The sequence below is a fragment of the Bombyx mandarina genome, chromosome 04, assembly GCF_030267445.1.
Source record: "Bombyx mandarina strain Sakado chromosome 04, ASM3026744v2".
Taxonomy (NCBI): Eukaryota; Metazoa; Arthropoda; class Insecta; order Lepidoptera; family Bombycidae; genus Bombyx; species Bombyx mandarina.
This window is the reverse complement of record NC_143211.1, coordinates 3,397,193-3,418,834: the sequence shown is the minus strand read 5'-3', so window position 1 is coordinate 3,418,834 and position 21,642 is coordinate 3,397,193. Positions and strand designations below refer to the sequence as shown.

The 21,642-nt window shown below is 39.3% G+C and overlaps 1 protein-coding gene and 1 long non-coding RNA gene across 2 annotated transcripts in view; both read left to right on the top strand.

The window, feature by feature from the left end:
• The window catches only part of LOC149503077 (uncharacterized), a 193,578-nt gene that overhangs the window by 129,552 nt on the left and 42,384 nt on the right, over positions 1–21,642 (top strand). The window lies entirely within an intron of this gene.
• LOC114249128 (uncharacterized) overlaps positions 1–21,642 on the top strand; it is a 132,266-nt gene that overhangs the window by 68,240 nt on the left and 42,384 nt on the right. The window contains exon 3 of the mRNA XM_028182600.2: positions 20,171–20,274. Within this exon, the coding sequence (XP_028038401.2) occupies positions 20,171–20,274 (104 nt within the window). The remainder of the gene's footprint in view (positions 1–20,170; positions 20,275–21,642) is intronic.

Sequence of the window (21,642 nt, the reverse complement as noted above, 5' to 3'; positions counted from 1 at the left end):
ATCCATTAACGGTGATTTTAGGTACCTCAAGCACCGGCCACCGTCCTCGCCGAACACGTCGCTCGTGACGAAGGGCTCGACGAATAAATTAACCTATAGACACAGCCCACTGAGTTTCTCACCGGATCTTCTCAGTGGGTCGCGTTTCCAATTCGGTGGTATATTCTGCGAAGCACTACTCTTGCTAGGGCCAGTGTTAGCAACACCTCCGGCTTGAGCCTCGAGAGCTCACCTACACGATAGGGTGAAGCTGATATAGCCTCTCAAGGCTATTAGCATAGGAAGGAAAAAAATCTCTTCAAACCGGAAGGCATTGCTGCTTCGCGACAGAAATAGTCTACAAGTCACAAGATGTCCTACCACCAGGAAATTCCAATACATTGGAAAAACCCTTAATTACACACTTTCTATTGGAAAAACTGAGACCTTAGAACTCATATCTCAAGGTGGGTGGCGGCTTTTACCTTGTAGGGTATTAGTAATATACCTAGTATGGACTCCGGTAACCACTTAAGACCAGGTGGGCCGTGAGCTCGTCCACCCACAATCATTATAAAGTTAAGCAAAATACATAATTAAAATGGCAAAATTACGTTCCAATTGTAACCTTCAAAATCTATTACCAACATAGGTATTCTAAATAATAACCGTAAATGATGCCAGACATTCGCAATTAAAATTTTCATCTCACAATTTACAGCAATTTGTGCTGCCTCATATACTCTATTTCTATTTTCATAATTACATGAAATATCCAAACAGTTTCCTTCAAATTTAGGAAGGACTCTCGTCCCTAATCTCGTTATTAGTTTAAACTAATTTGACTAAAAGTGTCAAGTACTTGCTTGTCAACGAAAACTGAAGGGTTACATGTTCATTCACGGTCAAAGTTCAAAGTAAATTTGAATTAAATTTCATTCAAACATCTCTGTTTCCTAAATGAAAATACTCAAAAAAGTTACACAAATATTTTGTTTAAGCCAATTCACGTTTCAAGTTTTGTATCGACTCCTAATTGTGCCTAATGAGGTCTGTGGGGTCTAAATTTATCAAAATAAGATTGCACAATGGGGTATGAGTTTGATTCTCACCACAATCTCATAGTAATTCAAGTATCTGTGTTAAGACATTCGCTATCCTTGTCTAATGGTGTTAGTAGTTATTACCAACAGTGTCATCCGGCCGAATTTAGAATTCCCTGTGTTATGGGTACCAGAGACTGATAAACATACTTATATATACAAACATACTTATATACTACTGGCACACCAAGCCTGTCCAAGTTTGAGGAAATACATGTCATAGCGCTCAGGAAACACCGTGGAGGGAAGTTTATTCCAAAGCTGGTTCTCTGAAAACTCACTTTGGATGAGCGCACTGGTTGTAAGTAATATGGATAAGCTGCCTCTATGACGGGAGGCGTGTTGCTAGTAAAAACCTCCGATCCAGAGATTGGAGCAGTACTCCAAACGATTGGACCCTTCGATCTCTTGTTTCAAAATAGTTCTTATTCCGACGCTCATGTTGCGATGCCTACATCATATATTGCCAGGTGAGTCTGAAACCCGTTGCGAGAAAAACAAGACCGCTTAGTTTTTAGATCATATTTTTTCTGTGAACGCGAATGCTATATTAGATTTGGCTCCACGCCCGTATGCTACTTCGCATCGAACTACCTTACATTGTTCTCCGGTAGAAATATTTACGATTTAACACTAGCACTGAATTAACTGGAAACAAACGTACTATTTTCGTGGCGAGTGCATATAAACATGTGGAATATTGACGCGGAGCTTTTATGAGTCATTGTTTAATGTTTTTTAACTTTATATAACGCAACAGATAAACATTATTAATTAAAAACTTATACAATTCTTTTGCGTTAGTGATTTATAAGTAAGCCTCGGGTGAGCCTATTCACCTTTTTAAACAATAAAAAAAAGTTAATTTTAGTTGATAATACGAACCAGCATATTATTATGCATTTACGTGTATTTTTTTTTTTTTTTTTTTTTTGCTAAGGTTTGTGGACGAGCTCACAGCCCACCTGGTGTTAAGTGGTTACTGGAGCCCATAGACATCTACAACGTAAATGCGCCACCCACCTTGAGACATAAGTTCTAACGGTCTCAAGTATATTGTATATTATGAGGTGACGATGCCATGAGAGCATAGTATCTTATTATAATCTATGTCATTTGAGATCATAATAGAGGCGGCCCTACCTTTCAATCCGAAATGTATGACTCATTCCCGGCAGAAACAGACAGAATAGATAGATAGTTTTTATCAAATTATGTTAGTGCTTCAACCTGGATGTCGTTCGTGAGCACTTGTTACGAGCTTATTCAAAGATAACGATAACTGCTTTCTAGTTTCACCAGGACAGGTAGGCGAGTAAAGGCTTAGCCAGGTGGGAGGGTATTTGCTAACAGCTGCCCGAGTGGCTTTGGATGAGACCTAACAACTCAAGGGCAGGCACTTCGCGAATGAATCTAACGGGTACATTATGTTTTTTTATTTTTATTGCCCTTGTAGGCAGACGAGCATACGGCCCACCTGATGGTGAGTGGTTACCGTCGCCCATGGACTTCAGCAATGCCAGGGGCAGAGCCAAGCCGCTGCCTACCGCAAATGTTCAATATAATAATGCGTTTAGGATGATGTTGTCACTGCCGCGCTTTTGTAGTGCATCCACAATGTTTGCGACATCTCACACCGATGACTTCTTTGCAATAATGCGGAAGAGAAGTACATCGTTATTGCGTCGAGTCAGAGACAATGGCAACAGACTTCTGAAAATCATATCGAGCAAGATCGAGGGACTGCTGATTAATAATAAATAGCCTTTGCAGCAAGCACTTAGAAGGAAAAAATAAATAATATTTTTTATGATATAAAATGTATGTAATGACAGTTATGTGTTAGATTTTTTAAGTTACTAACATAGGTTATAAGTACTTCTTACTAACAATATGTTATGATTTAAAAAAAAACTCAAAGTATAAATAAATCAATAAATTAGGCATGGTTCAATAGACCAGAGACTCTTCACGTGACTCTTTTTTAGTCTCTGTTTTCAGTTATTCTACGATGGTCTATTTCCTTGTGAACACGTATTGTGTGTTGTTGTATAATATTATTTATCGTTTTCGTTAATGTTACGTTCCGAATCCACCCGTGCAGGTTAATAATATATCCAACCACTAATAAAATAAGGTCGAATATTCATGAATCCAACTTATCTAGGTATTATATTGTTTTTTTTTTAAATTATAATACAATGCATTCACTATATGACGTTATTGTAAACTCCCACACTGCAACAAAACGATTTAAGACTCAATTTCACACTTGTTACTTTTACGCGGGAGTAAAATCCGTTAAAGAGACGAAAACAAAACAGTTTTGCTAACGAATGATAAATGCGGTAAATAATTTAAATTTTAAGTATTAGAGTAATAAAAAATTATTAAAGTAATAAAATGTATTAGATTGTTAGAGAATTTTCAAATCAATTAAGAGTTAATTAGTATGTTCGAAGTGCCTTGACGTTGATATTTGCAGTTCAAGTAAATTGGGTAACGTGAGAGATTTTTAAGCCTACTAGTAATCGTCCTACCGCCGGTCCGGCGTCCCGAGGGGGAGGGTGATGGGAGAGATGTGCTCCGCACTAAGCGCTTCACTTTCCCCCCTTTGCCTTTTCATAGGTTCTGTCTCATGCGAGGTTCGGACGCGGGTTGTTGAGCGACAGGAGGTTTTAGTCAGTTCGACTCCGACATGCCCCGCCCTTCATCCCCAGGGGAGGGCGGAAGTCCGGCGATTTCCTCCTGACCAAAAAAAAAAAAACTAGTAATCATCCTAGAATCCGGTTTTTAATAAAGATATGTTTCAAACAAAATATTTTCAGTTGTGAGAGCCTTTGATTTTGAAAAAGAAATATTCTAGAAGATTTTTGTTTTGTTTTTGTTTACTGTAGCTAGAAAATATTAAATTTACGTATTACACCTTAATTGTCTGCGGCCACGGATAATCTAACCGTCGGAAATAGTAAATTGAAAATAACAAACGCTAGATTAAGCCGTAAAAGGAAAAGTGAAGAAAATACTTGTTATTCTTTCTTTATTTCTCCTTCCAACTATCGTTTGTCTGTTCCTGCTTACCGTTTGAGTTTCTCAGGGTGTTTACGGACACTGACAACACAACTATTTCCTGCCCGTAACATTGTCCAATCTATCCCGTTTTTAGTAATACTGCACAAGTGAACAAAACACCAATAAATAATATTAACAATTCACGCGTAACAATGAACGTATTTGCGTGAAAGTAATTATCAAAATTATCAGATCAGACCGACTCAATGGTGCGGAAGTGACATATAAAGGGTGAAACTCATTTCACGGATAATTAAATTGATAAATACGTACCGTTAAGAACGTACCTACCCGGGAACGGAACGAACGACGCGCGATATAGATTAATTGTGACGGACGTCATTTGTATGGGATTCAATTTGGGATGCGATGTTATAATAATGTAATTCGAGAGATATTTTTCACAATTTTTAAAAGAAACAATTCAATAGTAGCTAATGATGAAAAATACATTAAGATTCTGTAAGTGAAGGCAATATAAGCTAATCAGAATTCAATTCGAACGTAGGGTAAAGCCGAGATAGATGCCCCACTTTTTGAAATAATCATGTAATTTTGAAAATATTAATTTTATACGAATAATTTCTATTAATGTAGTTAGCTCAATCCTTTATGTTTAATTAGTATAAATTTTTTTAAACCTATCAAATACAGATTTTGCAGAAATTCGTTTTTCGTAGAACCTTTTTTTGGAGGATAGATGCCTACCTGTATGGATACTTGCCCCACCAAGAAAATACTGAGTAGGATAGATGCCTGCAGTGTAGGATAGATGCCCTTTATACCGTGTAAACGAAAAAACCAATCCAAATATTAAGAAGTTCTATTCCTAACAAAGCAATTGTCTCCAAGAAACATGGGTCATAATAATAAAAAATATTTTGTATTTTTTAAGTCTTTGAATGTTTACAATTAAAAGATAATTCTCATATCACACAAATTATCATAATTAAATTTTTAAAGCGTTAAGTAAGCGTACGCTAAACTACAATTTTTTTAGTTTCAACATGCATTATCCTATTTTTTTATTAAATTAAATTTTACAAATATTTATTCAACAAAAATATAAATTCTTAATTGTTTATAAAATATTCACATTAAGTGTCAATGTGTACATTGCAAAATCATATTTTTTTATATTAAATTAACACAATAAAGATATCTTTATTATTTTGTCAAATTGAAGTTTTACTGGATAGTGCTTTCAATTTTCCACATCTTCTACATCATTTCTGAAAAACACGTTTCATGTAGCTAGTTCTGAAACATTAAACATTGAATCCAGTCCGATTGCGACTTCGTATTTTTATAGTTTTCAAAACATTCAATGCAGATATATTTACATGCGTTTTAGGTTTATCCCTTAGATTTCTTTAGGGGCAAATCTATTGTTTTATTTCCTTTCATTTTATAGTTAAGTGGATTGTCTTCATATTCATTTATTTGTGTTTTATGTTTTCGTGCCATTTTCAGCTATATTCTGAAATGGCAGAGTATAGAGGGATAGATGCCCCTAAAGGTACCTATACCCCAAAAAATCAGGGCAACTATCCTTTGTGATAAGGATAGATACCCAATTTTTTTGTAAATAAATTATAAACTTAATAGCATTTATTTACACCTAGATGCAGACTCAATGAACCAATATATTCACGTAGTAAAAAATATAATGGAATTTTACACTAATTATAAAGTTATACCACGCTAAATATTAACCTTTAAATCTTTGACGTGTTCGTGAAATTCCGCGCGGAGAAAATTACATGCACGAGGAAAACACTTCGTCACCATGCGATTGTCAAATGGTACATAAGGTTTATGGTGACTGTGGTTCCTACTTATTCAATAATTTTTTTGTCATGAGTGCGGGAAGTTAGGTTTTTAGAACATGAGGCATCTATCCCGCTGCGGCATCTATCCAGGTTTTACCCTATGCAAAGGAGGTTGCGGTGGAGGTTTTTGTCAGGAGGAAATCGCCGGACTCCCACTCTCCACTGGGGATGGAGGGTGGGGCATGTCGGAGTCGAACCGACTAAAACCTCCTGTCGCTCAACAACCAACGTCCAACCCTCGCATGAGACAGAACTCATGAAAAGGCAAGGGGAGGAGAGTGAAGCGTTTATTGCGGAGCACATCTCTCCCATCACCCTCCCCCTCGGGACGCCGGGCCAGCGATCGTCGGCGCCACGACCACCAGCCCTCTCGGTCGGCAGGCTGTCCGAAGCCCGCCTAGATGGCGCCGGTTTGAATAGGTTATCCTACGAAATACCCCGCTGGGTCAGAACCAGCGTGGGTCGAGGATAGGCGGCCTTCCATCACCCGGATGCTCTTGCGTAAAACGCGTGCAGAGCAGCTTGCACGTCGTCTTCTTAGGCCCCCTTCGCCGGGCCCCAGACCGACATATGAGGGGGACACGAAACATTTAGAGGGCCAGGGCTAGGGCGAAATCCGCCTCCCTGGCCCCCGCTCGACGGCGGCTGGCTTGTGCGTCTCTTACGCGCCCCGCCGCCTTCTTCTGCGAGATGCTGCACTCGCAGAAGTCGAGCATCGCCTTCCACGACTCGTCGTTGCCGAGCATCGATGCCACAACACTCGGCAACGACAAGTCGTTTCCTATTTTTGCGACGAGGACACGGCGCCACTCCTCCCATGCGGGGCAGGCAACGAGCGTGTGCTCCGCCGTGTCCAAGTCGCAACCACAATGGTAACACTCTGCCGTCGGCTCGGCTCCGATCCGGTGCAAGAACTCACCGAAGCAACCATGCCCAGTGAGCACCTGCGTGAGCCGGAAAGTGAGGCGTCCTCTGTCACGATTCACCCAATCCACAAGAATCGGGCGAATCGCCTCGACGGTCCTACGACCAGCCGAAGGATCGGCCAGCCGCCTGGACCATGACTAGAGCACGGACCGCCGAGATTGGGCCCTCCGCGCTCTGACCACACTGGGGCTGGGACGCGCCACGCCCCGGTCACGAAGGTTAGCCCGCCACTGATAGTCAGCGGCGAGCGCCTCCGCCTCCAGGACCCAAGGCGGCGTCCCAGCCAGTACACACGCCGCCTCAAAAGAGATGGTGCGATAACCACGGATGACCCTGACCGCGATGGTGCGTTGCGGCCGTTGCAGCAACTTCGCTACCCCCACGGCCAGGGACTGGCCCCACACGGGTGCCCGTATAAAGCCATTGACCGCACCAATCAATCGGATCGGATGCATGGTTCAGTAGTTATAACGGAACATCCGTAAAAGCCACTGTAGATTTATATATTAGTATAGATTCGGGCTGTTTTAAATTAAGAATGCAAATAGCATGCAAAAATAAGCATTTTGTTCGCACAAGGAAGGGAGCAGTTGGTTTGACAGCTGACGTATGGTATTAATGTTGCCAAATACAAATTTAACGTAACTCGAATACAATTTTAAATACATTCAACAAAATATTTTCAGAATAACACTAATTTCTTCAACAACGGTGAAAAAAACATTTCTAAGACATCAAATGTTGGCAAAAGAATAATTTTATTACTAAGGGCGAATGTGTAATGTTTGTTCTAAACGTAAACAAGGCCGTTTGGGGGGACATTCAAAAACAACTTTAATCGTATAGTGTGATGGTATAAAATTATTCGTAGGATTCTTGAATACATTATTTGAATTGGTCCCAACTGGTTTTGTCTACGTATGAAAACTTCATTTTCCTGAAAAAAAAACTTAAAATGTTATACAAACACACAAAGACAAAGCTGCATCTTATGTTTGTATGTTCGTTAGTCACTTTTGTATTTTAGTAGCTTATCATACTAAAGCGTTTTCTGCACCATAGTGGGTCGTATGGTACCGCGGAATAAAGTAAATGCTAAGTAAGTATAATGGAAAAGAAGTGGAAATCATGGTATTTATCCATTGGTCATGTGTATTGTGGGCGTCACAGTGTGACTGCACTCACACTTTGATGTTTAAAGACGTTAATCACTTTATACAAGATTGACTGTGAATTACCGGTGGTAGGACCTCTTGTGAGTCCGCGCTGGTAGGTACTACCACCCTGCCTATTTCTATCGTGAAGCAGTAATGCGTTTCGGTTTGAAGGGTAGGGCAGCCGTTGTAACTATACTGAGATCTTAGAACTTATATCTCAAGGTGCTATATGCAATTAAAAAATACGGATTTTTTTATCCAAACTGAATAATATCGTTTCGCCTCAACTTTGTTGCCTCAACCGAGTTTTGTCTCTAGTGCGGTTCGGACGCGTCTTTCCATTAACAGGAAGCTTTAGTTCGATAACCTCCAACTTACCCCGCTCACCGCCCTGAATACGTGAGAAAAAGCTCTACGATATCATCCTATAACCTTAAAATCCCCAAATTAGATCCATAATAGCGCTATCATTTTCCAAATGTTTCTTTTGCAATAGTCGAAAATGATGACAATAATAAAAACTTTAATTATGTATTATAAATATGCTATCTGTATAGTTTGTCTCGTTTTTCAATTTAGTTCCAAATTCAAAAGTTAAATGGGAGCTCTTCATTACGTGTTTAACGTGCTTCGTAGACCCGACGTATGTTATCTCATATTCTGTCCACAGGAGAACTAAGAAAAACACAATTTGAACTTTATCTTTTTCTACGCTTCTGAACTGCTGAAGCTAGCTATTCCTCTGGCCGCAGCAACAAGCCACAAATCGCCTAGAGGTCATAATGAAAGAACCTTCAAAAGTTCCCAACAAGGTTTCATTAAACATTATGTTCAAGCTAAGCTACATTATCCGCGTAGCTCTTTGTCTTATTTTCCAGTCTAGTTGCAATTTATGAATTAATTAAAACATTCACAGAACTTGATTAAGTTCTAATGAAGACACGTTCTCCAACTACTGGCTCGCCTTTCAAAGTTTCGTGCCGTGGAAACAGTAGTGCAACTAGAGAAATTTATTTAACTAAAGTTGCCCGGATTTATTTCCCCTTATTGCCGGGTCATAAAACCCCAACGCCCCGTTTCTTATGAAATCATAATATATTTGACTGTACCAATTTGTGGATTGGGTACGACTTAGTAATTGGTTAGGCGATGAATGTTGATTGCAGTACTTGAGATTGGCCCGACGCCAAACTGGCAGTTCGGTCGTGTCAACCGCGATTACGAGGTCACATGAAACTGTTATTGTGGGTGGGCATATACAAAATAAACCATAACATTAGCTATTATGGATGTGAGTAAGGATTTAGTATGTAAGTCCAGTTGATTGTGGCAGACCTTGACTGAAAATATAACGTGTTTCATTTTGTACGACAAACTTAAAGGCGAAATCGCGAGGCAAGTCTAGCGCATATATAATTCATATATATATTTGGGTACAAGATTTGATAGAGGGTACAAGACCGCGCGGCAGATCACCGTTACGATGGACCGACCAAATAAAGGCAGCTCTAAACGGTCCCGTTAACGAGTGCACAAGAAGGGCCGCGGTACGCGAGGAATGGCGACGTCTGGTGAAGCGCACCACCAACCCAAGTGATGACCACGACCACTCTGCCAAGAGTGCATACGACTGAGAAGAAGAATTTGGGAAACTAACAGTAAATACATGCAGATTATTAACGATAGGTAAATAAAAACCAAACGAGTTTTAGCCTGTAACACAACGCTTCAGTAAAATCACTAAAGTTATTGACTTAAAATTTACAAAAACGTAATATGATCGCACAAAAAAAAAACTATTACTACTACGGACCTAAATAACCCAATAAATAAATTCTAAAATTACATTTCTATTTTTTGTTTATGGTCTTTTTTCTACATCTTCGCCGGTAGCCTAAGGGACTCTATTCAAATTATCGTGAAGGTCGAATGATAAATAAAGGATAACACGGTGTTTTATCGGCGCGATAACACAGCCTGTGCAACTGTTTTATTCATCTAATGAATATCTTCCACCTAAGGTCTGAAGAGAATTTAACCCTAAATTGCATTTACTGGTGGTAGGACCTCTTGTGAGTCCGCGCGGGTGGGTACCACCACCCTGCCTATTTCTGCCGTGAAGCAGCAATGCGTTTCGGTTTGAAGGGTGGGGCAGCCGTTGTAACTATACTTGAGACCTTAGAACTTGTATCTCAAGGTGGGTGGCGCATTTACGTTGTGGATGTCTATGGGCTCCAGTAACCACTTAAGACCAGGTGGGCTGTGAGCTCGTCCACCCATCCAAGCAATAAAAAAATAAAAAAATAGTATTAATGATTCTCTTTGTTTGCTTACTGCTACGGTCCTAATATTGGGTGCGTCATTGGCATAATTCCAAAATTTTCTTCGATAGCCAAACACTTAATATTGTGACGATAAGTATCAATAACTAAATGACCCATTCACCATGAAATTTCAAAGTTATCTCCTTATAATGATTAGATAAAGGCTTTTGCATAATATTCGTCCATTTTTTACGACAGTTTGGATCATATGAAGCGATTTAAGAGAAGCTATTACGTTACTTACTGATATTTATGACGCTCGATAATATTTCCACTTACTTACTCTAGCGATAAGTACATGGATACAGTTATGAATAACAATATTTTATATCGTTTTTATGGCCTATGTAGGTAGGTAGGTAGGCAGCGGCTTGGCTCTGCCCCTGGCATTGCTGACGTCTATGAGCGACGGTGACCACTTACCATCAGGTGGGCGGTATGCTCGTCTGCCTACAAAGGCAATAAAAAAAAAATACTAGGTAGCATACGGGACACAAACAGGTCTCTGTCTGCCACTGAGTATTTTAATGTGTTTTTACCTCATATATAGATGCATCGATTTTTTTGCTTTTCTTACCTATGCTGGTAGCCTTGAGAGGCTATGCCAGTGTAACCTAACAAGTAGTTGAGCTCACGGGGTTCAAACCTGACCACGTTGCTAATACTAACCCTAGCAAGAGCAGTGCTTTGTACAATCTACCACCGGATCGGAAACGCGACCCACTAGGAAGGAACTCAGGCGAGTTCGTCGTAAGCGACGGGTTCGACAAGAACGGTGACCGGTACTTGAGGTACCTAAAAGCACCGTTAGTGGATCGGGAGGATCCGAAATGAGGTGCTTAGGGCGACGTCGACTGTTTACCATTTGGTCCGCAGGATCGGGAATGTAGCTACCGGCGGCCACGGCGAGAGGGTTCTCGTGTCGTGTCGTTTTCCGAAATGGCGTCGATTTTAATGATTCTTTCTTTAACTGAAAGCTAGTGCTTCTCGTGTGGTCCCATTTACAATTCTGTCAAGGTCTGACCAGTGGTTTTTTAATTATCCTTGATATTAAATTATGATTTGCGTAAATACTGGTGGTAGGGCGTCTAGTGAGTCCGCATGGGTAGTTATCTATTTCTACCCTGAAGTAGTAGGTAATGCGTTTCGGTTTGAAGGGTGGAGCAGCCGGTGTGCTGTAAAACTGAGACTTTAGAACTTATGTCTCAAGATGGATAGCGGTATTTACATTGTTAATGTCTATGTCTATAGGCTGCGATAACCATTTAACATGAGGAGAGTCGTGAGCTCGACCCCTCAACTAACCAAAAAAAATGTTTATGACATTGACAGCATTGATTATATTCTCATTTCATTTTATTGAGATCGGTTTTCTTTTTTTAATTTTTTTTTAAGTATGTTCGTGATGTACGTACTATGTTTTACGAGTTACATGACGCGTAATTCACTACTTCTTTACATTCAATTTCGCGTAGTATTTTTCCCATATTGTTTTCCAATAAACTATAAGCAAACATTTTCTACTGTATTTATTTATTCATACGAAGAATCGCATGCATTTCCGTCATTACTTAGGTTCGGTCAGCAAGCTCCGAGGTCGGACTGATAAGCTGGCCACATGTCACCCGGCTAAGAGCTGTTCCAACTTTTACGAGACTAGGTTTCGTGATAGCGAGTGATGATGATTAGCTTTAACACATAGTATGTTTATTGTGGGCCGTCAGCATTATCTCGACTTCTCCATATTCTCCATATTCTATGGGGCTGAGATTTGAACTATAAGATAGGTAGACCGCATTCGGAAAATCCTGCGGATCCTGTGGACTGCATATAGGACTAACGCATGAATACCTGTGAAGCTCGAAATTAAAACAAGGCTTTGTAGGATTTGCCTCGAGCGAAACCTATAGTATTTCGGACACATTGTCAGGAAAGATGGAGACAATTTTGAAAAACTGGTGATTATTGGCTTAGTGGCAGGAGAAAGATCGTGGGGGTGCAGTCTAATTCGTTGATCTGACCGCACCTCACCCGATTCAATGGTTACGATGCTCTCAGACTAGCCGAAGACAGGACGAAATAGCACAACATCGTGACGACGGAACTCATGGATGGAGGTGGTCAAGACACTCATACATGAGAAGTGCGTCTAAAGGAGTAAGCATATGTTTTTTTATTTTTTTATTGCTTAAATGGGTGAACGAGCTCACGGCCCACCTGGTGTTAAGTGGTTACTGGAGCTCATAGACATCTACAGCGCTAATGCCGACACCCACCTTGAGATATAAGTTCTAATGTTTGGTATAGTTACAACGGCTGCCCTACAGTTCAAACCGAAATGCATTACTGCTTCACGGCAGATATAGGCAGGGTGGTGGTTCCTACCCGTGCGGATTCAAAAGGTCCTATCACCTTAGAACTTATTCTAAGATCTCAGTATAGTTACAATACGATATACGTATCTCAAGGTGGGTGGCGCATTTACGTAGATGTCTATGGGCTCCAGTAACCACTTAACACCAGATGGGCTGTGAGCTCGTCCACCCATCTAAGCAATAAAAAAAATCTAAAAAAAAAGGTGACTGTAACACAAGTTTTCTATTTCGAAAACAAAATCGCTCTCTGGAAGACCGTTGCTTTACGCAAGTAGCTTACAACGCCGGTTTGACCCACATACGCTAAGTTATTCTGCATGACCTTATTCCGAAAGAGAAATAATATTTGCACGATATTTCCTGAAACAGTTGTTTAATTAAAAAAACATAAGAAAATATATAATTGCATTTTTTCTTTAATTCCTTTTTATTTCATATGAATACATAGACATGACGTAATTGCCGCTACCCACCTTAAGACTTGAGGTCTAACTCTCAATTACAATTAATACATCGGCTGTCCCACTCTTCAAAAGGAACGTATTACTGCATCTCGGCATTAATAAGATTATTAGCAAATGCCAGTGCGAATTTTTTGAAAAGTAGTTTTTTATTTAAATAAAATTACTGTCTCTCTGGTCTCTCTAAGCATAACTTGTAAAGGTGAGCTGTTTGGATTGAATAGGTACACACATATACATATACTCTACGCATATCATATATGATACTCTTATTTAATGAGCAGTCCGCTGAGTTTCTCGCCGGATCTTCTCAGTGAGTCGCGATTCCGATCCGACGGTAGATCCAGCGAAGGACTGCTCTTGCTAGGACTAGTATTAGCAATAGCCTTTTAGGCTACTAGCGAATAGGAAGAGGAAAAAACACCTCGAACACAATTCCATAGTATTCTCGCGCTGTTTCATTGCATGTGGCAAACCCCCGTGGTTTCATCCGTAATAAACAGACGTAAACAACTCACTGAGCATTCGTTCTATTATAATTTTTACTGATTAATGTGGGAATCTTAAAGGATAATCACTCTGTTGCGTAATAAATTTAAAATGTACATTTGAAATTATCCTCTAAATCCTCCCTTTTAAGCTCACGAGAAAGTCGAGGATTAAGAAGTTTAAATAAATCTTGAAGATTATTTAATGACGGGCTGTAATCCTAAATTGAAAAAATATAGCGTATTCGTGCAGTTCTGATATGTTTTATGTTTACCATCAGTACTTTTGAACAGAAGGATCCAGTGTTTATTGAAAAAATGCTATAGAAATATATATATTTTTTTTATTGCTTAGATGGGTGGACGAGCTTACATCCCACCTGGTGTTAAGTGGTTACTAGAGCCCATAGACATCTATGACGTAAATACGCCACCCACCTTGAGATATGAGTTGTAACTTATTTATCTATTCCGTGAGGTCACACACCTTCCCTTCTTCCTCTCAGGAGGTGCCGGAGTCCGACATAACCCGGTCCGTTGCCCCCCTCGACCGGGTATCCGTAAATGGATTCCCCAGCGTTAAAAAAAAAAAAAGGTCACACACCTTGAGCTATAAGTTCTAAGGTCTCAAATATAGTTACAATGGCTGCCCCACCCTTCAAACCGAAACGCATTACTGCTTTACAGCAGAAATAGGCCGGGTGGTGGTACCTGTGCGGACTCATAAGTGGTCTTAGCACCAGTAAAATGTGTAGGCGCTGGGTCTCCTCTATGGATCCCCAAACTGCTAGTCATAGAGGGCAATGAAATGACAACGATCGACACGATTGAGAAATGAGGTACTTTGGATGTGCGAAGGCCGGTCACGCTAGGAGCCGTCAGGAAGTGTCGAGACGTGCTACCGGCCAGGAACCGACGCTACGTACCCAAGGCGACGTACCGGCGACCACCTTGTCAAATACACGCCAAAGAACAATGTTAATAACGACAACGACTAATAAAAGATTTTATGTGACAGTTTTTTTTTATAGATCCTCCTCCTCGCGTCGTTTTCCTCATTACTGAGGGTCGTGACTCCCCCACTGAATCAGTTTCTCCCGTACGATTTTCCTCTATCTGATGATTATAGATAAATACTCTAAAATACTGAATAGACTGACTCTATGGATTACGGGATAACTTGAAGTCGCCTTAATGTTTTTTTTTTTAAGTTGGAGAAACCAGTGTCGTATATTAATATATAATGGTTATCGGGGCCAAGGTCAGCGATTGCAAAGTCACACAAAAGCCTTTATTAGTTTATAAATTGAAATAAATATTAGGTAAGCTTTTATGCATCCATAAAATCAACGATTTATTAACATATATACCGTAAGAAATGATTAGAGAAAAAGTTATTTTGAAATAGGGGAATAAATCTGTCAACGTTGTACAATTTCGGTTTCAATATGAAGTCGTCTCCTAGAAACTACGTTCATAGACACGAATGTCAGGTTATATTAAATAATTGTGATAGAGTTATCGTTATATTAACAATAACAACGCAATAATAATACAGACCTAATATTTATTTCTTTTTGTTGTATTATACCATTTTGAATCTAAATTATCTATATCGACGCTTGAAAGGCAAACGTGACTATGCGACAATGCGTGAACTTTACAGTAGACTAATTTAAAGTTGATATACCTGAAAAAAATTCTATTTTAACGAATCTAGCTGTAGGATTGAAATGATTTTAATAGACCTAGAAATAAATCGAATATGGTTATTGCCTATCATTTATGTACAAAGCGGTTATTGTCGCTTAGTCACGTTGCCTTTCAAGCGTCGATATCTATACTTCTATACTTAATATTAAAAAGAGGAAAGATTTGTTTGTTTGTTTGTATCGAATAGGCTCCGAAACTACTGAACCGATTTGAAAAATACATTCACTGTTTGGAAGCTACACTATCCCTGAAACCTTGTTCGGACTAGGCGACTATTCTAGTCGAGTACCGAGTAATTTAGTGGCTAAACTACTCGCTACTCGCCCGAAATAATAGAACAAAATGGATTGACTTGACTAAATTATTTACTAACCTACTCGACTAAATTTTTGGTGCTCAGACACATTTAGCTACTAAATTACTCGGTAATCGACTAAAATACTCGCCTAGTCCGAACAAGGCTTTAGTGACATACACTATACTCTTTTTTTTTAAATTAGAGATCCTTACTAAAACTCCAATAATGTAACACAAGGTCTGAAAAAATTACCTAAAATATTCTTTACATCGCGTGCGCTGCGAAAACTATTGATGAGAGATTAAAATAATGTACTACAACTTTGTAGAACACATTATTATTTACAAAAAGTGTAGCGTCAGCATATATATGACTATTATAGTTATGCCACAATAAGTGTTGATTAATTAAAAAAAAAACAACATCAAATATCGTTTTTTATAATTTAAAATTGCAAGTTTTTTTATAATTGTGGGTTTACTGGTGGCCCGGAGGCCTTTCCTGTTTCACAAGGACAGGTGGGCGAGCAAGGCTTCAGACAGAGCAAGGGCTCTGCCAGTACAAGGAAGCGCTGACTCAATAAACTCAATGGCTTTTATTTTGTATTTGTAACCTTTTTACGAAAATTAGAAAAATAATAATATAAAAATAATAAAAAAATAGATAAAAACAAATATTAATTAAATGAAAATAAAAGTTTATTAAAAAATAAATATTCAAACTATCTTTATAATTTTTTATTTTTAGAGACCTGACGCAAATATAAGGGTTAATGTGAGTGTATTATAATTTTTTATTTTGAAATTTTTGTTAAAGACCCGAGCGAAGCCGGAGCGGCCCGCTAGTTATAGGGCGCGGAGCTCAATGTTTACGAAGTTATTACGATTTGCATAATCGATAGAGTGTGTGATCGACTTTGAATTTCCGAATGATCGAAGCCAGGTGTTTGCTGTCATCGCCTGTGTGAGTCGCACGAGGGTGGGCAGATGTTATCGAAAATGTTTGTATAGTAAATTATTAGCATAGTTTAAATAACTACAATAAGTACAAAATCGATTTTCTCGGTCGTATCATATGAAGATATCGGATAGTGTTGTGCTGTTTCTGTATCGATGACATAAGAAAGTTTTGGTTTGTATACATTAAAGTTTATTTATTTATTTTATTTATTTAATATATTTTGTACACACAGATGTTAGAAGAAACACGACAATAAGGATACAGAGTACAAGGACACTACTTATTTCATGTTGAAATCTCTTCCAGTAGGCCCGCAGAAGGAAAGAAGAATTAGGAACATAAACCTAGTGCATACAGTAAACATTACATATAATAATATAAACATATTACAAGATACAAAACAATCCGTATACACATACATATACTTAATTTATATTATAATAAATTATAGAAATATATATACTTTATTTAATGTGGTAAGGATAAAGTGTTCTTTGACAGACTTCTTGAACGCTGCTATGGTTTTGTACGCTCGTATGCTTGGAGGGAGGGAATTCCAAAGTATAACTGCTTGTACAGAAAATGATTTTGCGTAAGCATGTGTTTTATGAACAGGGCATTTGAGGAAAGTTTTAATGTGTGTACAAGGAGCAAAGGAGGGACGGGCATAGGTAAAGCGATCACATAAATATTTCGGGTAGATAAGATTAGGATTTTTTAATTTTTACGTTTAAATTTCATTGGAATTAATTTGGGACAGTACTTAGGACACTATTATTTATGTGTCTTAACATTTGACAGCCAGTGCACATGGTCGGTAACGCTAAAGCATTTGTTTGTGTAATTAGAGCAAGAAAAAAAAGTACTTCACGGATCAAAGTCAGGCATCGCTAAGATTGATGTACTGATATATCAAAAGCCAAACCGCACTTGATCATTAATCAAAAACACTTAGAAGCCGTTCAAAAAGTCATTTCCTTATTTGGAATGATGGACGCAATGTGGCTCGTGCAATATATTGTGCGGCCACTAATCCCGATATATTTGCAGCGAAGCGTAGGTTCCCTTCACAGGACGTATTTTTAATGTTAACTTCAAAGTTTTTATTATTGGCGCAGACTGGTCGTTCGGCTTATCTAATGCTATGTAGTCTTTAGGGATCTTGGGAAATTGTAGTATTCCGCAATTCAAAACTATGTTTTCTTTATATTGGTGGGAATTTTCGTTAAAAATTACATATTCACGATTGACTTCCACGGTCAAGGAATAACATCGTGCAATAAAAATCATACCCACAAAATTGTAATTTGCGTAATTACTGGTGGTAGAGCGTCATGTGAGCCCGCACGGGTGAGTGGTGTCACTCTGCCTATTTCCGTCGTAAGGCAGTAATGCGCTTCCGTTTGAAGGGTGGGGTAGCCGTAAACAATTGAGACTTAGAACTAATATCTCAAGATGGGCGGGGACATTGACCGTTGATAAGTTCAGGTGGCCACCAGGTAGGCCGAGGGCTCGTCCAAACATCTTAGCAATAAAATAAATAAAAAGTACGCTCTGTAATTGTGCATATAAAATTGAACTGGCTCACTCAACTAAGGAAGTGTTGTTTTGTTTATTAGTGACTTTTGCACGGGACTCGGTTGATTATGGAATTTCTTCAATAAATTAGGAAAAATCTATTCAGAATATGTATGAAATAAATATACCCCATTCTCGTTAGTTTCGTGGCCACACAACAACGTTAGCATCGGTCTAAGGGCGAAGGTGGAAATTAAGCGATGTTATCTTTTATGTGGTATGTAATTTGTTTGAATATAACTTTTAACTGACGATTACCGTTTGCATCGATCACCGAGCGGACGATTCGGGCACCGTGACTTGCTTTTACGTTCAGAAATTAGTGTATTACTATTTAAAAGTATATGTAATAAAACTGTATTATCCAACGGTTTAAGAAGAAGTTATTATGATATTTTGAAACTATAGTTTGTGCCACATGCTCACAGCTCACTTCTCGTACTCTTTTGTTAGTATTCCATTAGAGATGCTCAGTAAAGCTAATTGAGTGGGATACCGATCTCTTACGGTAGGTTTTATCGCAATCGACTTTTTTATTTTAATTTTTTCATATAGCAAGATCGTGGTGCATCTTTCACCCGTAACATACCTAGGCGCGTTTTTTAATTAAATCTTTTCTAAAATTCAATATTAGACTTTGAAGCGGTAACTCACTATTGAATGTCATAGGCCGAAATGAACTCAATAACAATTTGGTATAGCAAACGTTCGTTTTCAACTGAAATATGAGACTTTCTATTCAGAAGGAAATTTACGTATTTACTGCTGCATAGGAACATACAAATTTTACATGTTCGATTTTTATGATTTTATTCCTTCGTCGGATGTAATTCGAGTGATGCTCTGACGTTGTATCTGCCTGCGAAATTCAAACACCGGCAAAGTGGCATCGCTCGATACAAGTACGTCGGGTGTCTTATCCTTCAGAGGATAAGACTATTGACATAAAGCATACAATGAAAAACCAATTGATCCAATCGAACCAATCTAAAAGCTTCCTTGATGGAATAAGATGTTCAATAATTCATATTTTTCTTCTTCCCAGCGTTTTCCCGGTCTGAGTAGGATGATTTTACGTGATTTTTTCTCAGTTATTATTATTAAATTTTTTTTAAACTGGCAGCGTTCTGTTTCCTACTTAAACTCCTCCACTTGTCCCGGTTTTCGGTATCCTTCTGGGTGAAGTTGTTTTCTTCCATATCGCCTTTACCACATCAAAACCAGCGTTTTTTGCACATACCGCGAGATCTTGGACCTGTTGATCATTAATAATTTTAATTATCTATCTTATATATGTAAAAATTAATTGCTGTTCGTTAGTCTCGCTAAAACTCGAGAACGGCTGGACCGATTTGGCCAATTTTGGTCTTGAATTATTCGTGGAAATCAAGAGAAGGTTTAAAAGGTGAATAAATATGAAAATTCTCGGAATTATACAAAAACAAACAATTTTGCTTTCTCTCCCGTCGGACGGATTCCTTTTGTTTTTTTAAGTTTATTTTATACAAAAGCTTAGGTTGAGGCACTACGAAGTCTGCCGGGTCAGCTAGTTATATATATTATAGCAAACCGACCTGTACGTCACTCTCGCGGCCGTATGCCCGCTCGCTATACATAGTTTTTAGTATCTATGTCCGTCTTTTGACAGAGAAGTGGATAATCTATGTTCCGGGCGCTTCCGTTTGAAGTGTGAGTAGCGTGCGCCGGCGTCTTATTGTAATTATCGTTTTAAATCAAAAATTGTTTGCGTTTAAGACAAGATTAGAATTCCAAATTCGATACTAGTGACTAACCCATAGTTTTATTGAATAAAAATACCCCTGAGATCTACCCCTCACTATAATATGTAATAAATATAATTTAATATAAAACATATGTTCAATAATGACTTTTTTAATTCCAGGTGCACAGGCGTCAATCACTGTAACTTTTTGCTGTCGGAAGACTATCCTCCGTCCAGCAGCTGGTCTCCGGGGGTCGTCTACATCAAATACGCTTGTTTTGATGGTGAATATCAATTAGATTATAAGATCCAACATATTACATTTAAAGTTTTTGACGGTAATATTTTACGTGATTGTATTTTTTTTTTCGGGCGTAGACCGATGAACGAGTTCACGGTTCACCTGGTGTTAAGTGGTTATCGGTGCCCATAAAAACTACAACGTGAATGCTACTTGCCTTGATACTTGATGTTTCAATTATATAGTATGTACAATTGGACATTACATTAAGTAAATTATAATTTTGCGGCTTTTATTTTTATTACACAATGTTATTTACACAATATTACACAATTATTATATAGATAAATATAATATTTGAGGATTTTCATAAATTCGAAACTGGCAACAATGGAATGGCAATTGCCAGATTGAAAGAACAAGAAGAAGAAGATGTAGGGTTTCTTATGATTTCGAAAGGGGTAGGTTTATCTATATTATTTCTTATTTCTGCCTCCAAGCAGTCACGCGTGGGTTTAAGTTGAGGCCGTCAGCGCAAAAATGGCCTAAGCTTACCATAGTTGGTATGGAGATAATAAAGTTCGAATTTACCTTTACAATACTTCGTAGGCAAAAAAAAACGCGCTAAAATGATGTTTACCAAGTCGTCTGTTATCTATGGTTTGAAACTAAGGATTTTGCATCAAAATTTATAATGTTTTAAATAAATTGCAATACATAAGCACGAATATGAATTGTGGGTTTTTTTTTTTTTTTTTCCACAGGAGAAAATCGCCGGATCCCCACCCGCGCGGCAGGTGGGGTATGTGGGAGTTGAACCTCACTAAAAACTCCTTCCGCTCACAACCGGCGCCCTACCTCGGACCGGGCCGGAGCCCAGTCGGGGCTATTGAAACGGCGGGACAGGGTTGACGCAGAGCACATTACATCCATCCCACCGTCCCACGGACGCCGGACCGGTGGCCGCCAGCGACACGACCACCGGTTCCCTCGTTCAGCGGGCCGAGAGCCCGCTTTGATGGCGCCGCGTTACACCTTCCCCCAGAGCGGTCGGGGGAACGCGGTCTACCATCACCCGGCTTCCTATTGCGGGTGAGCGTGCAAAGCACGCCACCCCGCGTCTGGGTCTCGCCCCGCACACAACGGGTGGGACCCCTAGCTCTTAGGGGGCCAGGTCACGGATACGACCCCGGTCCCGACCCCCTGCTCGGCGGCGGCGGGTTTCTGCGTAGTGAGGAGAGCTTTCCCTCACTAGCCGCCCCGCCGCCTCCTTCTGCGAGATGGTGCACTCGCAGAAGTCGAGCATAGCCTTCCATGACTCATCGCTGCCTAGCATCGACGCCACGAATGAATTGTGGGTTAGGCAACTTTTGCGCTGACGGCCTCAATTGTGGGACAGCAGTTACAAAAT